We start from the raw sequence: 24,309 nt of genomic DNA, 5'->3' as shown, positions 1-24,309 counted from the left end.
TGGCTTCTCTTTTTGCAGAGCATGGGCTCTAGGTGCGTGGGCTTCAGTAGTTGTGGCACAGGGCTCATTAGTTGTGGCTCGTGAGCTCTAGAGCACAGGCTCAGTAGTTGTGCTGCATGGGCTTAGTTGCTCTGCGGCATGTGGGATCTTCCTGGACCAGGGCTCGAACCCTGCATTGGCAGGCAGATTCTTAACCCCTGCACCACCAGGGAAGTCCTGAAATGACATCTTAACAATACTGAGTCTTCTGACCCATGAACAAAGTATATACCCCAAGTTATTTAGGTCTTCTTTAATTGATCATAGCAATATTTAACAGTTTTCAGTGTATGTCTTTCACATTTTTTGTCATTTATTCCTAACTACCTAGTATTTTTATGGTATTGTAAATGATTTTTAATTTCACTTTCTAATTGTTCATATAGAAATATAATTGATTTTTTTTTTTTAAGTTTTTTTTTTTTTTTTTTTTAAATATATTTTTAAAGAGATTTTTATTTATGTATTTATTTGGCTGTGCCGGGTCTTAGTTGTGGCATGCGAACTCTTAGTTGCAGCATGTGGGATCTTAGTTCCCTGACCAGGGATCGAACCCAGAGCCCCCTGCATTGGGAGCGTGGAGTCTTAGCCACTGGACCACCAGGGAAGTCCCAATATAATTGATTTTTGTACACTGCTTTGTATCCTGCAACCTTGATAAACTCACTTATTAGTTCTAATATCTTGTTTATAGATTCCGCTGAATTTTCTACATAGATGATCATGTCATCTGTGAAAAAAGGACAATTTTTTTTCTTTCCAATCCGGATGTTCTGTTCCTTGCCTGACTGCGGTCTAGAATCTCCAGTACAATGATGAACAGAGATATCCCTGATTTCTTCCTGATGTTAGGGGAAAAGTATTCAGCCCTTCACAATTAAGTCTGATGTTAGCTGTAGGGCTTTTGCAGATGCCTTTTAATCAGATTGGGGAAGTCCCCTTTATTCCCAGTTTGCCAGAGTTTTTAACAGGAGTAGATGGTGGATTTTGTTAAATACATTTCTAGTATTGATTGAAATGATTATGTGAATGTTAAATCAACCCTGCATTCCCAGGATAAATCCCATGGCCATATTACCTTTTTATTATATCGTAGGTTTCAATTTACTAAAACTTTTGCTTAGTTTTTGCACCTATGTTCATGAGGAATGTTTGTTTTGTAGTGTTTTCTTTCCTTGCAATGTGTTTGCCCAGCCAGGATGCCTCGGTAATTTTGCTACCAGGGTAATGCTGACCCCATAGAATGAGTGGCAGTATTTGTGTAGAATTGGTATTATTTCTTCAAATGTTTGGTAAAACTCACGACTGAAGCCATCCCACTGGGGTTATAGGAAGGTTTTATCTGTTTCTTCTTGAGTGAGCTCTGGTAATTTGCGTCTTTCAAGGAATTTGTCAATTTCACCTACGTTCTTGAATTTATTGGTATAAAGGTGTTCCTATTATTTTAACATCTGTGGGATCTTCAGTCACGTTACCTCTCCCATTTCTTATATTGGTAATTGGTCTCTTTTTTTTTCCCTCACCAATCTGGCTGGAGATTTATCAATTTTATTGATTCTCCCAAAGAACAAGCTTTTGGATTAATTTTTCTCTATTTCATTTCATTGGTTACCACTTTGATCTTTATTATTCCTTTTCTTCTGCTGACTTTGGATTTAATTTGCTCTTCTTTTACTGTTTCTTAAAGTGGAAACTGACGTCACTGATTTGAGACCTGTTTTCCTTTCTAATACAGGCATTTAAAGCTGCAAGTTTCCCTCTAAGTACTGCTTTAGCAAGAATCCACAAATTCTAGTTTGTTTTTTTTTAAAAAAGTCATTTCAGGGCTTCCCTGAAGCAGTGGTTGAGAGTCCGCCTGCCAATGTAGGGGACGTGGGTTCGTGCCCCAGTCCGGGAAGATCCCACATGCCGCGGAGCGGCTGGGCCCGTGAGCCATGGCCGCTGAGCCTGTGCGTCCGGAGCCTGTGCTCCGCAACGGGAGAGGCCACGGCAGTGAGAGGCCCATGTACCGCAAAGAAAAAAAAAAAAAAAAGTCATTTCAAATTACTTTCTAATTTCTCTTTAGACTTGTTCTTTGACTTGTGAGTTATTTTGTTTCCAAATACTTGGGGCTTTTCAAGGATCTTTCTGTTACTGATTTCTAATTTAATTCCACGTGGCCAAATAAATTATTTAGCTTTTGAGAATTCTTATTCTGCAGCTCATTGAAACATTTTAAAAAATGGCTCGATAGGTATTCCAGAAATTTAAGTAGTTTTCAGTTGGTCCTTAACAGCCATATTGCTGGGAGAAAGAAAATTCTTTCAACTTTTTTACTTTTATTTTTTGGCCACGCTGTGGCATGCGGGATCTTAGTTCCCCAACCAGGGATCGAACCCACGCCCCCCTGCGGTGGAAGCACGAGTTCTAACCACTATACCGCCAGGCAAGTCACTTTTTTCTTTTAATTGAAGTATAGTTGATTTATGATGTCATGTCAGTTTCAGGTGTACAGCACAGTGATTCGGTTTTGTTTTTTTTTAATTTATTTTAGGCTGTGTTGGGTCTTCGTTGCTGTGTGCGGGCTTTCTCCAGTTGTGGCGAGCGGGGGCTCCTCTTTGTTGCAGTGCGCGGGCCTCTCATTGCAGTGGCTTCTCTCATTGCGGAGCACGGGCTCTAGGTGCGTGGGCTTCAGTAGTTGCGGCACACGAGCTCAGTAGTTGTGGCTCACGGGCTCTAGAGCACAGGCTCAGTAGTTGTGGCGCACGGGCTTAGTTGCTCCGTGGCATGTGGGATCTTCCCAGACCAGGGATCGAACCCATGTCCTCTGCATTGGCAGGCGGATTCTCAACCACTTGTGCCACCGGGGAAGCCCCAGTGATTCGGTTTTACATATATACACACACACACACACACACACATTTATATGTTTTTCAGATTCTTTTCCCTTATAGGTTACTGCAAAATTCAACTTGTTCTTTATGAATATACAGTATCCAAATATCCCTCCTGACCCAGAAGCAGGAGAGTGAGCACACAGGAACCAGCTGATCTGAGATCAAGTCTTGAATCCACAAGCAGGTGACGTCAGTAGCTTATGTACACTCTGTTCCCTCACAGGACTGATGTGAGAATTAAATGAGGTAATTGATGAACAGCACTAATGCAGGAACTGGCTCTGGTAAGTACGTTAAGGATTTCTTGTTATTATGATGTGAGAAACTCACAATCACAGCACACATCTTGCCCAGTGGTCCCTGGCCATCGTGGCCCAAGTTACGACGCAGTAGCCCACACCCTGAGAAATCAACTATGAGCTTCCACCTGACGGCAAGCCTGTCACAGGATGGGCCCGAGTCCAGGGCAGATGCTAACACGCTGAGCTGAGAAATGTCCTCATCACCCAAGTCTGAGTGAACGCACGGTCCTTATACTGCCGAGAAATACGGAAAACGAGCATAAACATAAACAAACACGACTTTAAACTCTGTGCTTGTCATGGTGGACAGTCGTCATCTGCCCCAACAGCCAACTGAAGCCAGTAGTCCCGATTACTAAAAACCACGAAGTTGTATAAATGCTCTCCTCCTTTTCGAAAACCGTGTTCGTTTTCTCTCCAGGAAACAGGGCTGTCTGCAAAGCCTTGAACCGACAACGTCACCCACGGGGCCAACTTCGGTTCATCAAAGTAGCGACTGAAAAAGACAGACACTTATTTAACAAACAGGAAGAGTTAGGAACGGTCCCATTTATTTGTTTTTACTTATTCAGGACAAGCGGTATTTCTCATGCTCCCATGAAGCTTTGACCTGAGCTTTCATTTATAAAAATTAGGAGACAGAAATTAAATTCCTGGTGCTATATGTGAATTCAGCAAAGATTCACCAACATGCAGCGCACACAACAAACTTCAGCGGTTCCTACCCTTATCGTGGAAGAGCATATAAGATTTAAAGAACAAAAAATTCCCCACCAAGTGTGTAAGAATCCTTTCCCTCCCTTGAACAGTGCTGCTTTCGGAGACTCTGTAAACTGAAACACTGCAGAGTCATTTATCAATTTTTTAAAACTTCAACCTTCTTACTGAGGAAAATAAAAGTACAAAGCTAATAAATGTGAAAGAGGATGTTGGATTTAAAAAGGAAAACCCTCAACACTTAAATCTTAGACATTTTTCAAGTGAAGACTCAGAAGGCGTGATGCTCACTTTATATTCTTTTCAATACAGGATTTGAACCTCCTCACGTTTCATTTACAGAACACCTCCCAGAATGAAAATCCAGTACTACTTTATACAACCCGTGGCATGTTACCGGTGCCCAGTGATTCACGGATGTTAGAGCCAGGGCAGATTTTGGATATGATTTGGATTCAGAGGTGGTCAGCTCCTTTTCCCACCCATTTCAAAGTGAAGCATTTTGCAGAAATCCAGTATTTAAGACAGATCATAATGTGTTCCATAGAGTACTGCCGTTTTCTTAAGTGATACTGCAACTTCAACTGCACCGAAATGGTCTGGGGGAGCGGAACAAGAAAAACGGGCAGTTTGTTCTCAAGAAGCACAGTAAAGCTCCACTCTCTTCTTTTCAAAGGACAAGGACCCAGCAATATCACCAGGGATAATTACATCATGTGAGATGATAACGTCACTGCACGTGAGCCCAAGCACGGGAAAAGGGGGACACGCTGTGAGAGGACCCTGGAATCTGGGTCATTACTGCTGCCCCTAAAACGCTACAGAGGCGGAGACATGCAAGGCATAAATGGCAAAAAAGGCTGTTCTTTTTTCTCACCACAGCTGTTCCAACAGAAGATGTATCTTCTCTGGAAGGATGAAACCAGTGATTGTACACAAGTAAGCTTTCGCCACCACTGTGCTTGGCTGAGGACAGCAGTAGGTTGATATGAAATTATCAGGCTCGTTATTTCTGTAACCAAAAAAGAGAAAGAAAACGCATTTATATCCACGACACGATCACTTTCAAAGTACTAAACCCCTGTTGAAAATGAGAAGCCAGCCCAAGCCCTCCGGGACCCAGGAGCCCTCATACGCACAGCTCGGCGTTACTGAAGACGGCGCCCAGCCACTCGAAGAGCTCCTGGGCGCTGCAGGCCGCCTCCGGCTCGCCCCTGAGCTCGCCGCTCCGCAGCACGGGGCACGGCAGGTCTGTCACCGTGCTCAGCGCTATTTTTGGCTGACGCTCCTGAATCCGGTAATTGGAAAAGTATGACATCATCGTTGATCCTTCCGCACCTTCAAACACACCAAATAAGGCCACTTGAATAGTGTAAACAAGTTCAGTGAATCCCTGAATCCACCCCATTCCCACTTGAGGGTTTCAGGAAGCAGGCAGGATGAAGTAAGGCCAGAGGAGGTTGTACAAAGCTTTACTCAAATTAAAATCATTTAAGTTGCCTTCGCCTCCTTGTGCCAAAGTTCTGTCAACATTCATCATCTGTCACACTTTTTCTGGAAAGTCATAAGGCTTTCAGTCAAGCCACACTAGTCTCAACATCTGCTGTACTAAGAAACTTTTGACTTAATCAAAGCATTACTTATGTTTGGATAAAATTAGTGAACTCTACAGAGAAAGCAGCATATTTGCACACTCTCGAAGAAGGAAAAAGAAGAGGAGCTGAAGACAGAATCTCAGTCCAGCTTGTCTTTAAACCCCAGTAAGATCCAGTGTATCCTGAAGGATTTTCCCTGGAAGACGGAAACAGTGGCCCTCTTGGAGCAGAGGGCAGGACTGCTTACTGCCCAGTGTATTAGAAATAATGTCTCCCTCCACCTCCTCCCTCCCTCCAGGGCAAGGGTCAGCAGGCTCACTGCCCAATATAAAAGATCTGAGTTCCTTAGGCTCCAGGCTCCCCTCCTGTAATGCAACCCCCTGCTTGCACCAGCATCACCTGCCCACCATGCATCACCCTGCAGGAACCAGGACTTGGTGAACTGGAGCAAACGCTGGTGCTCTGCCCACTGCTACTGCTGGGAATCATTAGGTTTTCTGTCTCTGACCCAGGGGTCTCGTGTCTCCTGCCAGAGCGCACGAGAATGTGCTGGCTAACTTCTTAGCTTGCTAAGCGGGTAAAAGCTCAGGTGCTTCACAGGTCTTGACAAGCCCTTAAAATACTTCGGAGTCTCCAGAACCCACTGCATACGAGGCCCTCAGTAAAGACTTCCTACAACTGAGATGTCAGCCTCTCTGCCCTCTGTGTCTGCACCACACACAGAAGAAGCACCCAAGTATTACAGACCTAGGCCTCACCCAGGCAACCCTGTAGCACCCAGTGACCACGAACTTTCCAGGAGGAGCAGACAGATGGACCTATTTCCAAAACGGACCTAGGGGCTTCCCTCTTCTCCAAGAGAGAACTACACCATTGTAATTGTGAAGATTTGATTCATTTAATCTTGTTTTGGGCCAAAGATACACTTCTAAAAGGAGCGAGGTACATGGTAGTTGTAAGCCGATTAAATGTCTGGTGAACATGAAACTCTAAACTAAACGTATTATTCTAATCAATTAAAAGGTACAACAAATTTAACGTGACATTTAATGATATGCCTGATTACTACCCTGCAATAACGAGTAAGCAGTTTGTGTCTAGCAGTATAACTGGTGTTATTTTAAAACACTCCAGCCAAGGCTGTTGGAGGGAAGCTGGAGGAGGGAAAGGGAGAAATGGACAAAGGTTAGTTGCCCGAGACCCCACCCTCAGGAGCTCCTGATCGACACACAACCCAAGGAGGTGGAGACAGACGGCTGCATGCCGAGATGACCCCGGACTATGGCTCTCAGGGATGCCAGAGGGGTCAAAGCAGTTTCCTTAACAACGTTTACAGGTTTCCCCCCAACCCAAAGTAGTGTTCCTATTAAACCTTTCATTAAGTCGAAATGGCATAAAGCGAAGAAGCAATTACCTTAAGACACATCTTGCTAACAGATGCATGAAATAAACGCTCAAAGACACAGTTCAAACCTCTGCCGGCCGGAGGCTAAGACACTGAGTGCAGTTCTGGGGGAGGGAGCTGGGGGTGCCACTCTCGCTGCTGGGGTGCACACTGCCTCTATAGCAGCTCACTGCAAAACACACGCTGAACACTATTTTCACTTTTTGCTTTTGTAAAAAGTAAAGGAGCATAAAGTGAACTTTCGAAAAGTGGGGGACACCTGTATCCATCTACGTGCACAACATCCCTGACCACTGGGGTGAATCACCATTCTCTCCTCACTACTCCCCTTTAATTAACCATTAGATTTCAAAACCACTCCATCGTTACACATTTTATTTTTCATACCTGTTTGATGCCACGCCAAAAGAAAATCAAATTTCAATGGTTTCTTTTCTTTGAAAGCCCAAGATACTCTTTTATACTTCTTAGAGTCCAGTTTAGAGGATAAATCCATCAAATCAATGGAAACAACTTAAAAAAATGGAGAGGAATAAACAGTTCATTCATATACACACAGCGTGCACTGTGCAAAACATGCTAGATTAAAACATCAGGAGTTTTAGAAGTTTTATGGATAAAAAAAGTTATTTTGTATTTCTTGCCCTCCCTTTGGGTTCCCAAACCAAAACTCTGCCTCTGATGGACATTTCTGGCATTGAGAGATAATTACAACAGGTGTTTTATTTATTTTTAAAATTTATTTATTTTTATTTTTATCTATTTTTGGCTGCGTTGGGTCTTTGCTGCTGCACGTGGGCTTTCTCTAGTTGCAGTGAGCGGGGGCTACTCTTCGTTGTGGTGCACGGGCTTCTCATTGTGGTGGCTTCTCTTGTTGCAGAGCATGGGCTCTAGGCACGTGGGCTCAGTAGTTGTGGCTCGTGGGCTCCAGAGTGCAGGCTCAGTAGTCGTGGCACACGGGCTTAGTTGCTCTGCGGCACGTGGGATCTTCCCGGACCAGGGCTCAAGCCTGTGTCCCCTGCACTGGCAGGCAGATTCTTAACCACTGGGCCCCCAGGGGAGTCCCACAACAGGTGTTTTAAATTCACATTTTTCGTAGTCAAAGACCAAGGGCAGAGATCAACTCTAACCTAGCTGTGGAGGTGGCAGCCGTAACTACTGATGTTCAAGCCAGACCATCAACAGAACTACATCTCTTCACTCATGGGTGAATTTCTACTAGTCATCATAAAACTTGGGAAAATTAAAGGAAATTCTTTACTAAGAACAAGCTGGAACAGATGCAAACTGGTATATATAGGCTGGTTAAACAACAAGGTCCTACTGTATAGCACAAAGATCTATATTCAATACCCTGTGATAAACCATAATGGAAAAGAATATGGAAAAGAATGTACATATATGTATAACTGAATCATTTTGCTGTACAGCAGTAATTAACACACTGTAAATCAACTATACTTCAATTAAAAAAAAAAAAGAACAAGTGGGTTCATCACTTTGAATTTGTGACCCAAAACATATGTATCTAATGGAACATGTCCAAGTCTGTGATCTTTTCAAGATGCAGCCGACAGCTGAAGACAAAGAGATGCACAGCAGTATCTATCTCATCCTATCTGATGCCCACCCGAGAGTCCCCGGAGTAAGGAGTCTTAAAGACAAGAAAAAGCCACACTTCTTCTGAACAAAGAGAACAGAGGCAATTCAAACATTTAAGTTCAAATTGTTACAGGAAGACTACTACTACCTTGTTAGAAACTGATGGAGTGAGCGTAATACTTACTAAACTTCATGGTCTTCCTGCCAGAATACTGAGATGGACGACCTTGAAGTCCCGTTTCTTCATAAGTGTCTTTATCCAGTGATAAAATTAATTTCCCTATAAATCAAATAATAATTCCCATAAGAGATGTTAAAAATATAATGTGTTCTCTGACTAAGAGAAAGCAAGACAAATTGGGCAGTTAAATACCAGTGCACACAAGGGCCTTATGTATAATACAAGGGTCTTATTTATAATTATATGTACAAAGGCATCATTTATTAGAGTGAAACTAGAAACTATCGAAGTTTTTATTAAAGAAAGAGTAAACAAATTATGGTATACTCCTTCTTTGGAATATTTTCAAGACATTAAAAAGAGTAAATTAAAACTGTATGTACTAGGCTTCCCTGGTGGTGCAGTGGTTAAGAATCCACCTGCCAAAGCAGGCGACACAGGTTTGAGCCCTGATTCAAGAAGATCCCACATGCTGCAGAGCAACTGGGCCTGCATGCACCACAACTACTGAGCCTGCACTCTAGAGCCCGTGAGCCACAACTACTGAAGCCCGCGCGCCTAGAGTCCATGCTCTGCAACAAGAGAAGCCACTGCAATGAGAAGCCCGCACACCACAACAAAGAGTAGCCCCCGGCTCGCCGCAACTAGAGAAAGCCCGCGTGCAGCAACCAGGACCCAACACAGCCAAAAATAAATAAAATAAAAAAACAACACAAACCCCCAAAAAACTGTATGTACTAATAGGGAAAGATGTCTAGGATATACAGCCTGGGAAAAAAGCAAACTGAGAAACAATGGACTATGACATAATATATATATATTTTAAAAAAAGAACCTGTATGTGTTTATAAATTCATAGAAAATGTCTAGAAGAATGAACACCTACCTGCTAACAAGAGTGCCTGCTGAGGGGCTTCCCCGGTGGCGCAGGGGTTAAGAATCCACCTGCCAATGCAGGGGACACGGGTTCGAGCCCTGGTCCAGGAAGATACCACGTGCTGCAGAGCAACAAAGCCCATGCGCCACACCTACTGAGCCTGTGCTCTAGAGCCCGTTCACCACAACTACTGAGCCTGCAAGCCACAACTACTGAAGCCCGCATGCCTAGAGCCTGTGCTCCACAACAAGAGAAGCCACGGCAATGAGAAGCCCGCGCACCGCAATGAAGAGTAGCCCCCGCTCGCCGCAACTAGAGAAAACCGGCATGCAGCAACGAAGACCCAATGCAGCCAAAAATAAATAAATAAATAAAATTGATTCTTTAAAAAAAAAAAAAGAACGCCTGCTGAGCTGAGAATGGCAGTGAGTTTGGAGGGACGGGGATGAAAGGGGGGACTTTCACTTTACACACATCCGAATGACTTGACTCTTTCTTTTTTACCGTCTGTGTTTCCTCCATAATTAAGAAAGAAGAAAAAATGAGTGTGGTTACCGTTTGGTAGCAGGGCCACAGTATTATCCTCGTCAATATTTGTGTTGTACGTTAGTGCATAGCACGCACCTGTAAGAGAAAACCCAGAGGAGAAATTAAGAAAAAAATCACACCTGCAAGAAGTTAGTGAATTATTTTCACAGGATAACAAATCTTCCGGGTCACTGCTCCAGCTCACTCAGCCAAGCTGGAGGACACGCAAGGCCAAGCACAGCTAGTTCACGCCCCTGCCTAGGGCCTATCTGTGCAAGCTGGCTACCAACGAGCAGAAGATGGACTCAGGATGGAGCACATACCTCCGGGGATGCTGGGAGAGGGGCACAAAGTGGAAAAGCGGGTGAGCGTACACACCTGGAAGGCAGAGTTCCAGATGAAGACTCAACATGTGCCACAAACTTGTGTGAAGTCAAGAAAGCTACTCCATCTCCCTGAGCCTCATTTTTCTCACCTGTACAATGGGCGTTGCAGGCTTATTTCATAGTATTGTTGCCAGGGTTAAGTTGGGTCAGCTTTGTAAAAGTCCCTGCCATGGCCAGTGTCCACACTGTTACCAAAATAGCCTCAGACTTCTTTTTTTTTTTTTTTTTTGACCACACCACACAGCTTGTGGGATCCTAGCTGCCCTGCTGAGCAGGGATCGGACCCGGGTCCTCAGCAGTGAAAGCGAGGAATCCTAACCACTGGACCGCCAGGGAATCCCCCAGCATCAAGCTTCAGAACCGAAGAAAGGAATCATGTCCGTGTGACCAAAGACAAGACGTCAGTGGCCCTTGTGCAGTGATGTATATAGTGAGGGTGGATCCCTAAAGACACGCTGAAACAGTTTCAAACAAGTGGCTCCTAGGATATAACTGGAACAAGCCAATCCAGCCAGCTGACACAGATGGGAATGAGGTGCGCAGGCGGGGCTGAGAGCCACAACGTCTAAGCGGAAGACGCTGAACCCCCATCAGCACCTGACTCTGGGGCCAGCAGCTGTGGCTGCATCAGGAGACCACTCTCTCCAGACAGCTGTCACGGGGACTGCGGGGAGAACAGCGGTCTGTCTCTGCAGCCACACACCCAATGGCAGCGCATCTGAACACAGCGGTCGAAGATTTTCCTTTCCATTAACCCTCATACGACACACTCCCACACAACACCTGTGGACCAGCGCAATCAGAAACCACCACCTAATGAGGGCACACCGAGTCGGCTGAGCTACTGCGGGACGGAGGGAGGGATGCACACACCTGACCACACAGGCGATCTCCAGCAGTCCTGTTCAGAACAAGAGAAGGACCCTGGTATTGCTATGCGATCTCCCTGGACTTCCTCACCTCACCGCGTTCATAGACACTACACGGCTTTCCTTACCTTTCTTGACAAAAGTACTGATGAATTCGTGTGCGATTAACTCATGAAGAGGTAAATCCTTCACCAAGTAATAGGGTCCAGAGTCCATGACCAGGTCCTTCAGTTCTTTTGATAGTATCCCACATTCAGGAATCAGAAATGAAACCTATTGGAATGTGCCATATAAACAAGTCTTATTAATTGAAGCATTGCTGACTTACAATATTACATTAGTTTCATGCGTACAGCATAGTGATTCAGTATTTTTGCAAATTATACTCCATTATAAGTTTAATCAAGTCTTATTTTCATGTAGATCAACACCCAGGTTTTTAGGGATGATACATCATGAAGGCTGCTAACCATTCCTCCACAGCTTTCAAAAAAACTCTGAAATTAACTTACCAATCTCAGGGTGGGAGATGGGGATCGACATATATACACTATTGATACTATGTATAAAATAGATGACTAACGAGAACCTACTGCATAGCACAGGGAACTCTGCTCTGCTCTGTGGTGACCTAAATGGGAAGGAAATCCAAAAAAGAGGGGCTATATGTATACGTATAGCTGACTCACTTTGCTGTACAGTAGAAACTAACACGATATTGTAAAGCAACTATGCTCCAATAAAAATTTTAAAAATAAAAATAGAAAAAACAAAACAAAAAAAACTTACTAATCTCAGGAAAAGAGAAATTTGACAACTCAAGTTTTCCATTTCCGTATTCAAGCTTACAGTACAGGAAAGGTGAATGAGCAAAACAATCTTTTTTTTCCCCCCGGTACGCGGGCCTCTCACCGTTGCGGCCTCTCCCGATGCGGAGCGCAGGCTCCGGACGCGCAGGCTCAGCGGCCACGGCTCACGGGCCCAGCCGCTCCGCGGCACGTGGGATCTTCCCGGACCGGGGCACGAACCCGCGTCCCCCGCATCGGCAGGCGGACTCTCAACCACTGCGCCACCAGGGAAGCCCGAGCAAAACAATTTTAATGGGAAGCTCTTGCTTGTGGTTTTTTTTTTTTTTTTTTTTTTTTTTTGCGCGGTACGCGGGCCTCTCACTGTTGTGGCCTCTCCGGACGCGCAGGCTCAGCGGCCACGGCTCACGGGCCCAGCCTCTCCGCGGCATGTGGGATCTTCCCGGACCGGGGCACGAACCCGTGTCCCCCGCATCGGCAGGCGGACTCTCAACCACTGCGCCACCAGGGAAGCCCGAGCAAAACAATTTTAATGGGAAGCTCTTGCTTGTGGTTTTTTTTTTTTTTTTTTTTTTTTTTGCGCGGTACGCGGGCCTCTCACTGTTGTGGCCTCTCCGGACGCGCAGGCTCAGCGGCCACGGCTCACGGGCCCAGCCTCTCCGCGGCATGTGGGATCTTCCCGGACCGGGGCACGAACCCGTGTCCCCCGCATCGGCAGGCGGACTCTCAACCACTGCGCCACCAGGGAAGCCCGAGCAAAACAATTTTAATGGGAAGCTCTTGCTTGTGGTTTTTTTTTTTTTTTTTTTTTTTTTCGCGGTACGCGGGCCTCTCACTGTTGTGGCCTCTCCCGATGCGGAGCGCAGGCTCCGGACGCGCAGGCTCAGCGGCCATGGCTCACGGGCCCAGCCGCTCCGCGGCATGTGGGATCTTCCCGGACCGGGACACGAACCCGCGTCCCCCGCATCGGCAGGCGGACTCTCAACCACTGCGCCACCAGGGAAGCCCTTGCTTGTGGTTTTTTTAAAATAGTTTTTTAAAATTAATTTTATTTATTTTTGGCTGCACTGGGTCTTCCTTGCTGCATGCGTGCTTTCCCTAGTTGCGGTGAGCGGGGGCTACTCTTTGTTGCCGTGTGTGGCTTCTCACGCGGTGACTTCTCTTGTTGCAAAGCACGGGCTCTAGGCGTGCAGGCTTCAGTAGTTGTAGCACATGGGCTCAGTAGTTGTGGCTCACGGGCTCTAGAGCACAGGCTCAGTAGCTGTGGCGCACGGGCTTAGCTGCTCCGCGGCACGTGGGATCTTCCCGGACCAGGGCTTGAACCTGTGTCCCCTGCACTGGCAGGTGGATTCTTAACCACTGTGCCACCAGGGAAGCCCTTGCTTGTGTTTCATCTTTTACAAACAGCAATATATTTTATGTCCCGTTCCTATCACTACATTAATTAATTTTTAGGGAAATATAGTACAATTGAATATCCCTAGATCTGTGTATCCTAGTACCAGGCTGGAATCAAAGGAACTGTTCCTTAGGGCATAAGGAATTTAGGGACACCAATTATTAAGAGGTTACATGGAAGCAGAAGTCTGCTGGATGTTTACACTTTACAGAAAGAAAAACTCTACAGATGGGACGGGAGAGATAAGGTACACATCCCCGACTGCTGTCTGTGATGAGCTTTCCATCCAAAGCAGAGATAATCAACCTGACAGGTTTCAAACGTCGCCCAGGTGCTCCACACCTTGAAAAACCACTCTCCCAAAGCTGGGACACCAGTTTGTCCCTGAAGGACCAGGGTCACCAGTTGCGTCTGAGAAACTAGCCAGTCAGGCCTGAGTTGAGATTAGGCTGGTCTATTTAAAGTGGAAAAGGCTTAAAGCATTTTCATTGTAAGGTTTATTCTGAAGCCCTCTCCACTTAAATGGGTTGGTGAAGCCCGCCCAGCATACACTACCTGGGAATTAGGAATGTTCTCTTCTACTCTCAGCAGATCCTGGATAAACTGATAATTAACCTCACCGATGCTTCAACCATCACATTCGCGAAAAAGGCGCCCGAGAGGAGCAACAGCGAAAATCGCTCTGAAGTTGCTCATGCGAGCAGGGAAGCGTCGGCGAATTTCTGCAAGAGCTGCCGAAATGGTGCACTCTGGCTGGACAACGCAGAAGGCAGCAGGCAAAGGGGGAGATTTCTCAGGTATCAAACTAGCGCCCATAAGCGGTTCAGAAGGGCAAGCAGCTTCCCGGACTCCGCACGAGGCTCTGCAAAGACCCTCCGGCGCGCGGCGGGGGAAGAAAGCCGGGATGGGGAAGGGGCGGGCCCGTCCCGGGCTGCGGGGCACACCCGCCAGAGCCTGGTCCCGGCCTCGCCCCTCCCCGGGACGCACCCCACCCGCAGCGGGGCGGGGAAGGAGTAAGTGGCCAGAGGCGCGGCGAACTCTGTCAGGCGCACGCCAACCTGCTTCTCCTTCCGAAGGCGGAACACCGCCCCGCGCCGGTGCATCTTCGGACTTGTAGTCCTGAGGAGGGGCAAACCACAGGCCTGGAGCGGCTAGAGACTACAGTTCCCAGCATGCCTGGCGAGGGCCCCCCGCCCCCTCCGCGCGCCGAGGGCGGGGGAGCAGAGCGCGGCTTTCGCCAAGCCTCCACCACCGGCGGGATGGTGTGCGGTCCGCGGGCCCGGGATGTGGACTCACCCTGTAGTTGTGATAGTGCGTCTCCACGAGGTGCCGGTGGCGCGACTTCTCGTGGCTGAAGTTGGACTTTTCGCAGACCAGCAAGTGCCGGGGTACCTCTCGCAGCCGGCACAGCATGGCCATGGTCTTCCGCACGCAGGTCCTGCCAGCGTTCGGCTCGCCCCGCCCCTTCCCCGCGGGCATGCGCAGTGCGGGCACGCCGCACGTGTTGAGGCGGTCCCGGGTAGGGGCGGGGCTAGTGCTGGGAGCGGGCCTAGGCTTCTGGGGGCCTAGCAGAAGCTCGCTGATGGTTACCTGCAAGGTACCCTACCTGAAATTAGTTCTCTTGCCAGAATCCTTCCTCTAGGCCCCAGGTTGCTCCTTCCCAAATTGTTAAGGAAGTTTGTGTCTAAAGGTAATACATAATACCTTTAATAGGACTCCTTAAGACTCCTTCAGAACCACTTTCAAGATGCTTTTAAAAATATCTTTTGGAACCGATTTTAAGAATTTCTTGCTATTGGAGGTTATAGTGATAATGCGTTTTTCCATCTAAGTTTTCTGATCAACTCCAAGTGCTGTACTACTACGTGCTTCTCAAACTGGTGTTTGCACAGCCCCAATTCTATGCAGAGAGGACACAAAACAGCAGAATATTTGTAGTACAACCTTATGGAGCATCAGTTTTACTATAAGATTTGGAAGAATAGAACTTAAGTAGTTTGGAAGGTATTTACAAATCTAAAACTAAGACTGGAAAGTCCTCTGCCATTAATGTCAGTATCCTGTACCTTACATGTCAGATTATCTCTGTGAACACTCTAAGGAAAACCTGTTTCCATTATTTTAAAGAAAAATGATAAGGACTAGCAAGTGAATCGAAAAACTACCGATTTCCTAAATCACAATATGGCACCTAGATATACCTTATAAATATTGTATTAGAATGCAGAATGCTTAAAGCATTGCTTCTTTTTTTTTTTCTTTTGCGGTACGCGGGGCTCTCACTGTTGTGGCCTCTCCCATTGCGGAGCAGAGGCTCCAGATGCGCAGGTTCTGCGGCCATGGCTCACCGGCCCAGCCGCTCTGCGGCATGTGGGATCTTCCCGGACCGGGGCACGAACCCGCATCCCCTGCATCGGCAGGCGGACTCTCAACCACTGCGCCACCAGGGAAGCCCAAAGCATTGCTTCTTGGTCACCACACAATTCAACAGCAGTGGCCTCTCAGACCAGCAACATCAAATATGTACATCTCCTTGGTTGGTACTCCAAAGCTTTGCAAAGTGACTAGCGTGATTCTGACCGTCTACCAATTATGTGTGAAAGCAACATGAAGCTTTTCTAGCATGCCGTTTAGGTTAAAATATTGTATTAAGTTTTGTGGCCTCTCCCTTTGTGGCGCACAGCCTCCAGACGCGCAGTCTCAGTGGCCATGGCTCACGGGCCCAGCCGCTCCGCGGCATGTGGGATCTTCCCAGACCTGGGCACGAACCCGTGTCCCCTGCATCAGCAGGCGGACTGTCAACCACTGCGCCACCAGGGAAGCCCAAAATATTGTATTAAGTTTTGAAGGCTTGGTGTAAATTCTATACGTATGAACTTCAGCTGGAAAATGTATGGCGAGATAAGTAGCTGCTGTGCATTTTGAGTGTTGAGAACTCAGAGGTGTTCTTACAGGGAAGCGTGACGAGGATATGATCTGCGGGGTGTCCTGTGTTATGAAATAGAAGGCCAAAATCCTATTTATTTCAAAGGTGAAAGCTGCAACTTCAAGTCAGTTTGGGGCTGAGGAGTCCTTTCTGCCTCCCTCCCCAGAGTTCTGCGTGTGTAATGTCCCTTGCCGATCACATTCCTCCCTCCCTCCCTCCCCACTGGGTGGTTTCTGTCAGCGGACAAACATGCCTTCGTGTTGTGCATTAAACAAGCAGACCTCCTTTGACCACAGGTCGCTCTGCGTTGCCGCTGTTTCTCTGCTCCATTAGGGCTGCTTCTCCTCACATTCTCTACGGAACCCATTTCATTCCAGCTTTTCTCCACAATGCTTCACTGAAATGGCTCTGCAGCCCCTCCCCACTGTCTCCACCCTACAACCACTGCCGGTAACCTTCCTCTCTTTCTAGTCCACCGCCAGTCACAGCCTCCCAGCTGTCTCATCCTCCTACAGTCCATCCTCCACTCAGCATCCAGACTGATCTCTGGAAAATGTCAACAACATGATATATGCAAACCCCGCCCCCACTTAAACCCTGTCACTGGCTTCTCCTTGCAGTTGAATAAAAGTTTAGTTAACCTGGCCCCTGCCAACCTCTGCGGCCTCACCTGCCCTTGCTTGTTCATACCATTGTGTCAGCTTTTCTGGTTTCTAGTGCTGAAAGCACTACCAACATCTCTCCTCAGACCCAGGGTGGGGAGAGACGGTGTCAAGTCCAGGGAGGGAGCAGAGGGGTGCAAGCAGAAAGCTTCCGAAGCTCAACCACTGCGTCCCAGCTGCTTCTTGGTGTGGGCCCATTCCCCCTTTCCAGAGATCAGACAGCAAAGGAAGGAAGATGGGGCCCCCAGAGGGTGGAGCCCAATGTCTTCAAATCTGTCCACAACCTTGACCTCCAGAGTTTAGATTTGGAGGGAACAGATTAAAGACAAACTTCTTATTTTGCAATCTGGCCTTGGGCCCTAGTGGTCAGACTCTGGTTGCCTCTTTCCTCCTGTCAGGTGGGGCACTGAGTGCATTTAAGAACCAATCACAAGCATACATGATGACAAGAATTTCTGTATAACTCAGGAGATCCAACTTTAAACAAGGGGAAAGGGAAACCAGCCCCTATTGGGTGCCTACTGTTTGCCAAGTCACTTGTGATGAACATATCATTGAATCCTGGCATCCTGTCTGCAGTGGGCGTATGTGTTAGTTAGCTACTGCTGCATAACAAGCCACCCCAATACTCACCTAGCTCAGGCTGGGCTCAGCTAGACAATTCTTCTGGTCTCAGCTGGGCTCCTTCATGCATGTGTGGTCAGCTGCAGGTTGATTAGGGGGCTCTGCTGCTGGTGAGGAGCTGGCTGTTGACTGGGCACCTTGGTTCTACTCCCTGAAGTATCTCATCCTCCAGCAGGCTAACATGGGCTTGTTGTCATGGAGACGGCAGGGTTCTGAAAGAAAAAGCAGAAGCATCTAAGACCTTTTAAGCCGAGGTCCCAAGCTGGCCCACTGGCATGCCCACTGCGTTCTACTGGCCAGCCCTGATGCAAAGTTTGGAGGAACAGATTCTACCTCTCAGTGGGAGCAGCTGTAAAATCACATTTCAAAGGGCTTGGATACAGGGAGGGATGAAGAATCACTGCCGTTTGTGCACTCAGTATAAGGATGCCTTTTCTCGAAAACGAGGTTTATATAGCTGTTCCAAGCCTAGTAACTTGTCCAAAGCCTCACAGCTACTGAGTGGCTGGGCTGAGACTGGGAATCAAGTCCACCTGTCTTCAGAGCCCACCCACTGCCACTGAACCCACTACTGATGCAGCCTCCCTAGTCATTCGAGGTTCTGTAGGTGGACACTTCTGCAGTAGGAACAGACTGTGCAGAGATTTCAGTGTCTAGTACTCTTCACCTTTGGGAATAATCCCCTTGAGAGAGTGGTGAAGTGTCTTGGAAAGACTTGGAATAACTTGGGGAAATGGCCAAGGGCTGAGTTGAGGAAATCAGGCCCCAGCAATATCGTTTTCATTACTAATCACAGGAGAAATTTGAAAAATACATAATGCACTCCACATGTTGGCAAATTCTTCTCATCTTTTTTTGGTACTTGTAGGCTATTTATGATTTTCAACCAGACTAAATCAAACTACCGTGTCTAAAACCACCTCTGACTCTGAAAGCAAGTGACACAGGAATAGATCTGCTAAGAAGACATTTCCTCCTGCTGCTGAGTAAGAAGTAGTCCTTTGCTTTTAACAGGGCAAAGCTGTTTCCGGAGACCCCGAAGCACACGCGGAAATCACGTGCAGCTAACCATCGACAGCCCTGAGTCAGTGGTTCTCACCCCTGGCTGCACAGGACCATCACCTGGGGGGCTTTTAAAATTCCTTAAACCCGAGTGCAACAGACCAATTAAATCAGAATCCCTGGAGTGAGTCCCGGGCATTGGTATTTTTTATGGCTCTCCAGGTGATTACGGGGCCTGGTCAAGGCTGAAGACCGTCGCTTTAAACCCACATCTTTGGGTGAACTTGTTCCAAATGGTTCATCAAGTAAAAGCATTCACTGCTGGGTCGTGGTCTTTCAGCCTCACCTGCACAGCCTACTTACCACCCTCGGCATCCCTTCCACTAGTTTTATTCCTGATTCAACCCATTTCTGCAGGTTCTCAGTGCCCACTGTGCACGGGGTGCTGTGCTAAGAGTCGCGGTCCTGGTGAGCTGCTCTGGAAAAAGTATCGCATCATAAAAAAATAAAAATCACGCCACCTACCAAATGGAGGCAAAAACCGGAAGACTCTAAGGGGTCATCTGAGGGTTAGGACATGAATACTTTGGAATATTAAAATCCATCTGATGAGACCATCAGTGAACGTGTCCCGCTTCAAAACAAGACAAAACCCTGCTGTTATTCTGAGATACTGAGTTAGGATTTTTGTGTAAATATGCGGCATTTAAATTTTATTGGCATGTAACACGCATACAGAGATGTATGCAGGAAGCATTCACGGGCACCTCGATGGGTCATTACAGAGTGGACACGCTTGTGTGGCCAAAAGCAACATTAGCTTTGCTCCGGCCTTCCCGACACACCCCGCCATCACTTCTCCCTCCCTCCTCCACGAAGAAACCAACGCCTCACCGGCTAACACCGCAGACCAATTTCCGTTTTTGATAAAAGCAGTTTGTTACAGAAAATTGTAAGCATTTACAGAATAGCAAGATGCTGTAAGAGAACTGTCACCCAGCTTCAGTGACTCCTAATTATCTGCCATTTCTCTTTCATCAATACCTCAAGCTACTACCCACCCTTCACTTTTTTTTCAATTGTTTTTCTTTTTCATGAGGTAAGAGGTACATACATTGAAAGGCACAGACATTAACTGTGAGAAATAAATGCACCCATGTATACGTCACCCCTTTCAAGAACAGAATATTTTCATCACCTCCAGAAAATTCCCTCAAGTTCCTTCCCAGGCAATTTTTTTCTCCCCCCCACAAGCAAACGCTCTCGTGATTTTTTTTCACCATGGGTTCATTTTGCCTGTCATCCTACAATCACCACGGGTTCATTTTGCCTGTCATCCTACAATAATGTGTCACGGCCAGCTTGTCTCACTCAGCAGTGTGTTTATGAGATTCATCCACAGTGTGTGCCCCTGTAGTTTGCTCCTTTAAGTTCTGAGTTGTATTCTCCTGTGTAAACATATCACAGTTTGTTGATACATTTTTCTATGTATGGATATTTGGGTTACTTGCTGGTTTGGGCTACTATGGCCCAAGGGTCTATGAGCATGCTTGTACAAATACTTTTTGTATTCCATTTAATTCCTTTACTAGCATTAAAGCGACACCTCTTTGCATTTAGTGGTCGTTCCAGGGTTTACAATATGCATCTTTCACATATTACAATCCACTTAGAACTAATAGTGTACTATTTTCATACGTGGACATTATAAAAACCTCTCCGCAGAGCAGTTCCATTTACCTCTCTGTATCCTTTGTGCTACTGTTGACATACATCTTACATCTGCACGTCATAAACCCCACGATACAATGTTATAATTTTTGCTTTGAATACTCATAGGTCTTTTAAAGAAAATAAGATAAAAATTTACTAATAAACATTTGGAGGAAATATCTGAGTCCAATATACCGTGTCTCCTTTAAGTTTCCCTTGGAATGTTTGCATTCAGGACCAAATCTCGCCTATGGTCATTATTGTATCCGGTGACAACTGCGCCCTCTGGGTAGTAATCCAATGCTGGCTCACATTGTTCCAGTTTGAGCCATTGGGAGCTCTTCCAGGTCAGCTTTTTTTTTTGACATTTCCATACTTTTTAAAAAAAAGCAGTTTCTTAGTTTCTGGCATTATTAAGATGCTCCAGGCTCATCTTGTATCTTCCACCTCAGTGCCAGAATTAGCCTTTTTCCAAGAAACCCTGACTCTTTTTATTGGAAAATGGTACAGTAGTCCCTCCCACCCTTAGCTGTGGTTTCGCTTTCAGCAGTTTCAGTTACCCATGGCCAACCATGGTCCAAAAATATTAAGTGAAAAATTCCAGGAATAAAAAATTCATGTTTTAAACTGGGCACCATTCTGGGTAATGTGATGAAATCTCTCCTGTCCGGCTCTGTTCCGCCTGGGTTCCCCCGCCATGGACATCGTCTGCTCCTGGCACCCAACCGTCCACATCATCACGGCTGAGAATCCAGGATCACTGGAAGCAGATGATCCTCCCCTGACATATGGTCAGAAGGTCAGTAGTAGCCTAATGCTATGTCACAATGCCTATGCCATTCACCTCACTTCATCTCGTCACCCAGACACAAGAAGGGTGAGTATAGTACGATAAGATACATTGAGAGAGAGACCACATCCACATAACATTTCTACAGTATACTGTTATATTGTTCTATTTTATTATTGGTTATTGCTGTTAATCTCTTACCATGCCTAACTTATACATTAAACTTTATCATAGGTGTGTAGGTATAGGAAAAAAATCATAACATATATATAGGGTTTGGCAGTATCTGTGGTTTCAGGTCAGCGAAGAGCTGCGGTGCAGTGGTGCAGACTGTGTACTGCAAGCCCTACAGGCAGGCTTCACAATCCACGTGATCTTTCCTGTGTGTTCTCTTCTCCAACCAACTGCACAAACGGTGCAGATTTCACATTAAGTAATAGAAAGAAATGGGAAATAACCGCAGCACTAGGACGGTGCCTACCAGATGAAAGACAGGAAAGAAATGGTAGTTTCTTTTCCTTCTTTGTTTTCCTGCGGTGGGTTAGAAAGGCACAGTTTCCCTAGAGAATGTTGACTGAGACGTCGCTCCAGCACAAGGAACCAGGGCTAAGGAGCAGCTACTGGCAGCTGTATTTGTGAGCTGCCTGAGCTGATTTATTATTTTATTTAAAGTTATTTATTTATTTTTGGGTGTGTTGGGTCTTCATTGCGGTCTGCAGGCTTCTCATTGCGGTGGCTTCTCTTGTTGCAGAGCACGGGCTCTAGGCACCCAGGCTTCAGTAGCTGTGGCACTCGGGCTCGGTAGTTGTGGCTCGCGGGCTCTAGAGCGCAGGCTCAGTAGTTGTGGCGCACGGGCTTAGTTGCTCCGCGGCATGTGGGGTCTTCCGGGACCAGGGCTCGAACCCGTGTCCCCTGAGGCGGATTCTTAACCACAGCGCCACCAGGGAAGCCCTAATTTATTATTATCACGATTACGTTTTGACACATCTACTCGGTACTTCATGGGTGTGAAGCCCTTAATAGCAGATCTGGCTACAACAGTGGTTAGCTGCACAATATAGCTGAATTCGTAGACAAATATTTGGAGTGACTTGTCAGGGGCTGGTAAGTAAATCAGTGCCAAGTGTATGTAAGTAGGTCTCCAGGCCCAAATTCTGCCTCGTGACCACACAGTCCACACCACAATAACCACACTCCCTGAGCGTCTGAGGGCACTTGCGTATAGAGACATTCACACCAGCAGAGCAAACAGCGTTCTTGGTGGGGCGGGACACACTCGGGGTGTCCATGTGGCCCAGGTTCCAAAACGGAGTGGGGTGACAAGGCTGCTGTCCCTGGAACTCAAAGCTTTAACAAAGGTGGTAAAGAAGTGAGAAAAGGAGGAACCTGCTGTTTCCTCACAGCCTCAGGCCCAGCCGATCTCTAGTCCAGACAGGGTGGAGAAACGGGATTTGCCCTAGATAAGGATCTGCAGGAAGATTTCAAAGCAGCCGTTTGAGCCCCGGAGAGGGAGCCACGTGGGTGAGCCTTCATCTGCAGAGTTGCCAGGACGGCCCTGTGCAGATGTTCGTGATCTGATGGAAGGAAGTGAAAAGTGTTCCTTCTGACAACATGTCAGGGCCCCTGCTCTAGAATCTGTGATCGTTCCGTCCAGAATAAACGTCCTTTCGGTCACCAGCACAGCAACTTGGGCTTCCCCTGGGGCTAAGTGTAAGCCCTGCATCCAGTGAGTTACAGCTCAGAGGGACCGGGCCCAGTAAGCTCCCCACTGATGGTCACGTGACATAAATAATGCCGTACTTAGCAATCCTGGACGAAGGTAACCGTCATGTCGAAAAAGCATGTGCATCTTCTAAGTTGTCATAATATTTTGGAAAGCAGCCTTACAGAAACGTATCTGTGGAATTCCCACTGATGGTAAGAAGTCACGTTTCCAGTTCCTTCCTGATGCTGAGAATTGTGAGTTTTTTGATCTCTGCCAATCTGATCCTTTAATATGTATGCTTTTATATTTATTTCTTATTAGTGATGTTTAAAATCTTTTCCTATTTTAATTAGAGTTTTAAATTTCTTTTTGAAAACTGCCTGTTCTTGATATTTTTGTATTAGAGTATTAATTGTTCCGTTACTAATTTGTCCATCACATACATTGCGTATATCGGAAATATTTGGTCATGGTGCTTGACAATTAATAATCATTAAACAATTTTTATCACAAAGCATAAATCGTGGCATTTTCTTAAACAAGCGGACATTTTTTTTTCATGGTTAACCTGAAAATGTGTGCAAAATTGTTCTACCTGATACTTGTTTTTTAGAACCTGTTCCTTAAGCTGTAGGAAGATCACTGCACCTTACAGTAAACCATCAGAAATGCTTGTGGTTCCTATTTTTCAGCAACAGAGTGAGTCTTGGGCTCCTGAAGCTTGGAGGGAGGACAGAGCTGAACGCAGCCCCTTCCCAGGGAGGCAGGCAGAGCAGCTGGGGTCACGCGAGCCCCCGCCTGCCGCTGGATGGCAAAGGGGCAACACTCAGCAGACCTGTCACGTGCACTTAGCATCAAGGAGCAAAATTAAGAATGCATCACTCTGGTAATTTCATTAGCCGTAATATTCAAACTGGAAACATATTTGCTTAAGTACTCTAGAAAGCAGTACGTCAACAATTCCTGTCCCCTTTGATGGAGGGAAAAAAAAACAAACCCAGATTTTGAGACACCCACCAGAAAGGGTGGCCCAGGTGGCTGAGCAGGAAGACCTTGAACTCACCTCCTCCCACAGACACATCAAAATTACAACTACTTACAGAGCAACTATCTATGAGAATGAGATGAAGACCAGTAGAAAACATTTCCCACAACTAAAGACATAAAGAAAGAACCACGGTGAGATGGATAGGAGGAGATGCAATATAGTCAGACACATGCCCCAGTTTTCAGAATTGCAGAGGTTCTCCCACAAGGGAGAATGGGAAGATTTTCAGAATTGAATGGGAAGATTTTCAGAACTGC

General features: G+C 46.4%; 1 protein-coding gene across 8 annotated transcripts in view; it reads right to left on the bottom strand.

The window, feature by feature from the left end:
* Positions 1–2,943: 2,943 nt before the first annotated feature.
* Positions 2,944–24,309, bottom strand: part of RPP40 (ribonuclease P/MRP subunit p40) — a 57,064-nt gene continuing 35,698 nt past the window's right edge. For 4 of the 8 annotated variants that reach the window (XM_032649077.1, XM_032649075.1, XM_032649074.1 and 1 more), the window contains 9 exons: positions 17,804–18,006; positions 14,879–15,172; positions 11,506–11,650; positions 10,150–10,218; positions 8,721–8,816; positions 7,322–7,447; positions 5,074–5,272; positions 4,812–4,946; positions 2,944–3,713 (listed from right to left, as the gene is read on the bottom strand). In XM_032649077.1, coding sequence (XP_032504968.1) covers positions 3,515–3,713; positions 4,812–4,946; positions 5,074–5,272; positions 7,322–7,447; positions 8,721–8,816; positions 10,150–10,218; positions 11,506–11,650; positions 14,879–15,061 — 1,152 coding nt within the window. In that variant the 5' untranslated portion in view covers positions 15,062–15,172; positions 17,804–18,006 and the 3' untranslated portion in view covers positions 2,944–3,514. The other 4 variants (XM_032649076.1, XM_032649079.1, XM_032649078.1 and 1 more) reach the window with 4 other exon arrangements.

The sequence above is a fragment of the Phocoena sinus genome, chromosome 11 (assembly GCF_008692025.1).
Source record: "Phocoena sinus isolate mPhoSin1 chromosome 11, mPhoSin1.pri, whole genome shotgun sequence".
Classification (NCBI taxonomy): Eukaryota; Metazoa; Chordata; class Mammalia; order Artiodactyla; family Phocoenidae; genus Phocoena; species Phocoena sinus.
The sequence above is the reverse complement of the archived record's forward strand: the minus strand, read 5'-3'. Positions and strand labels throughout refer to the sequence as shown.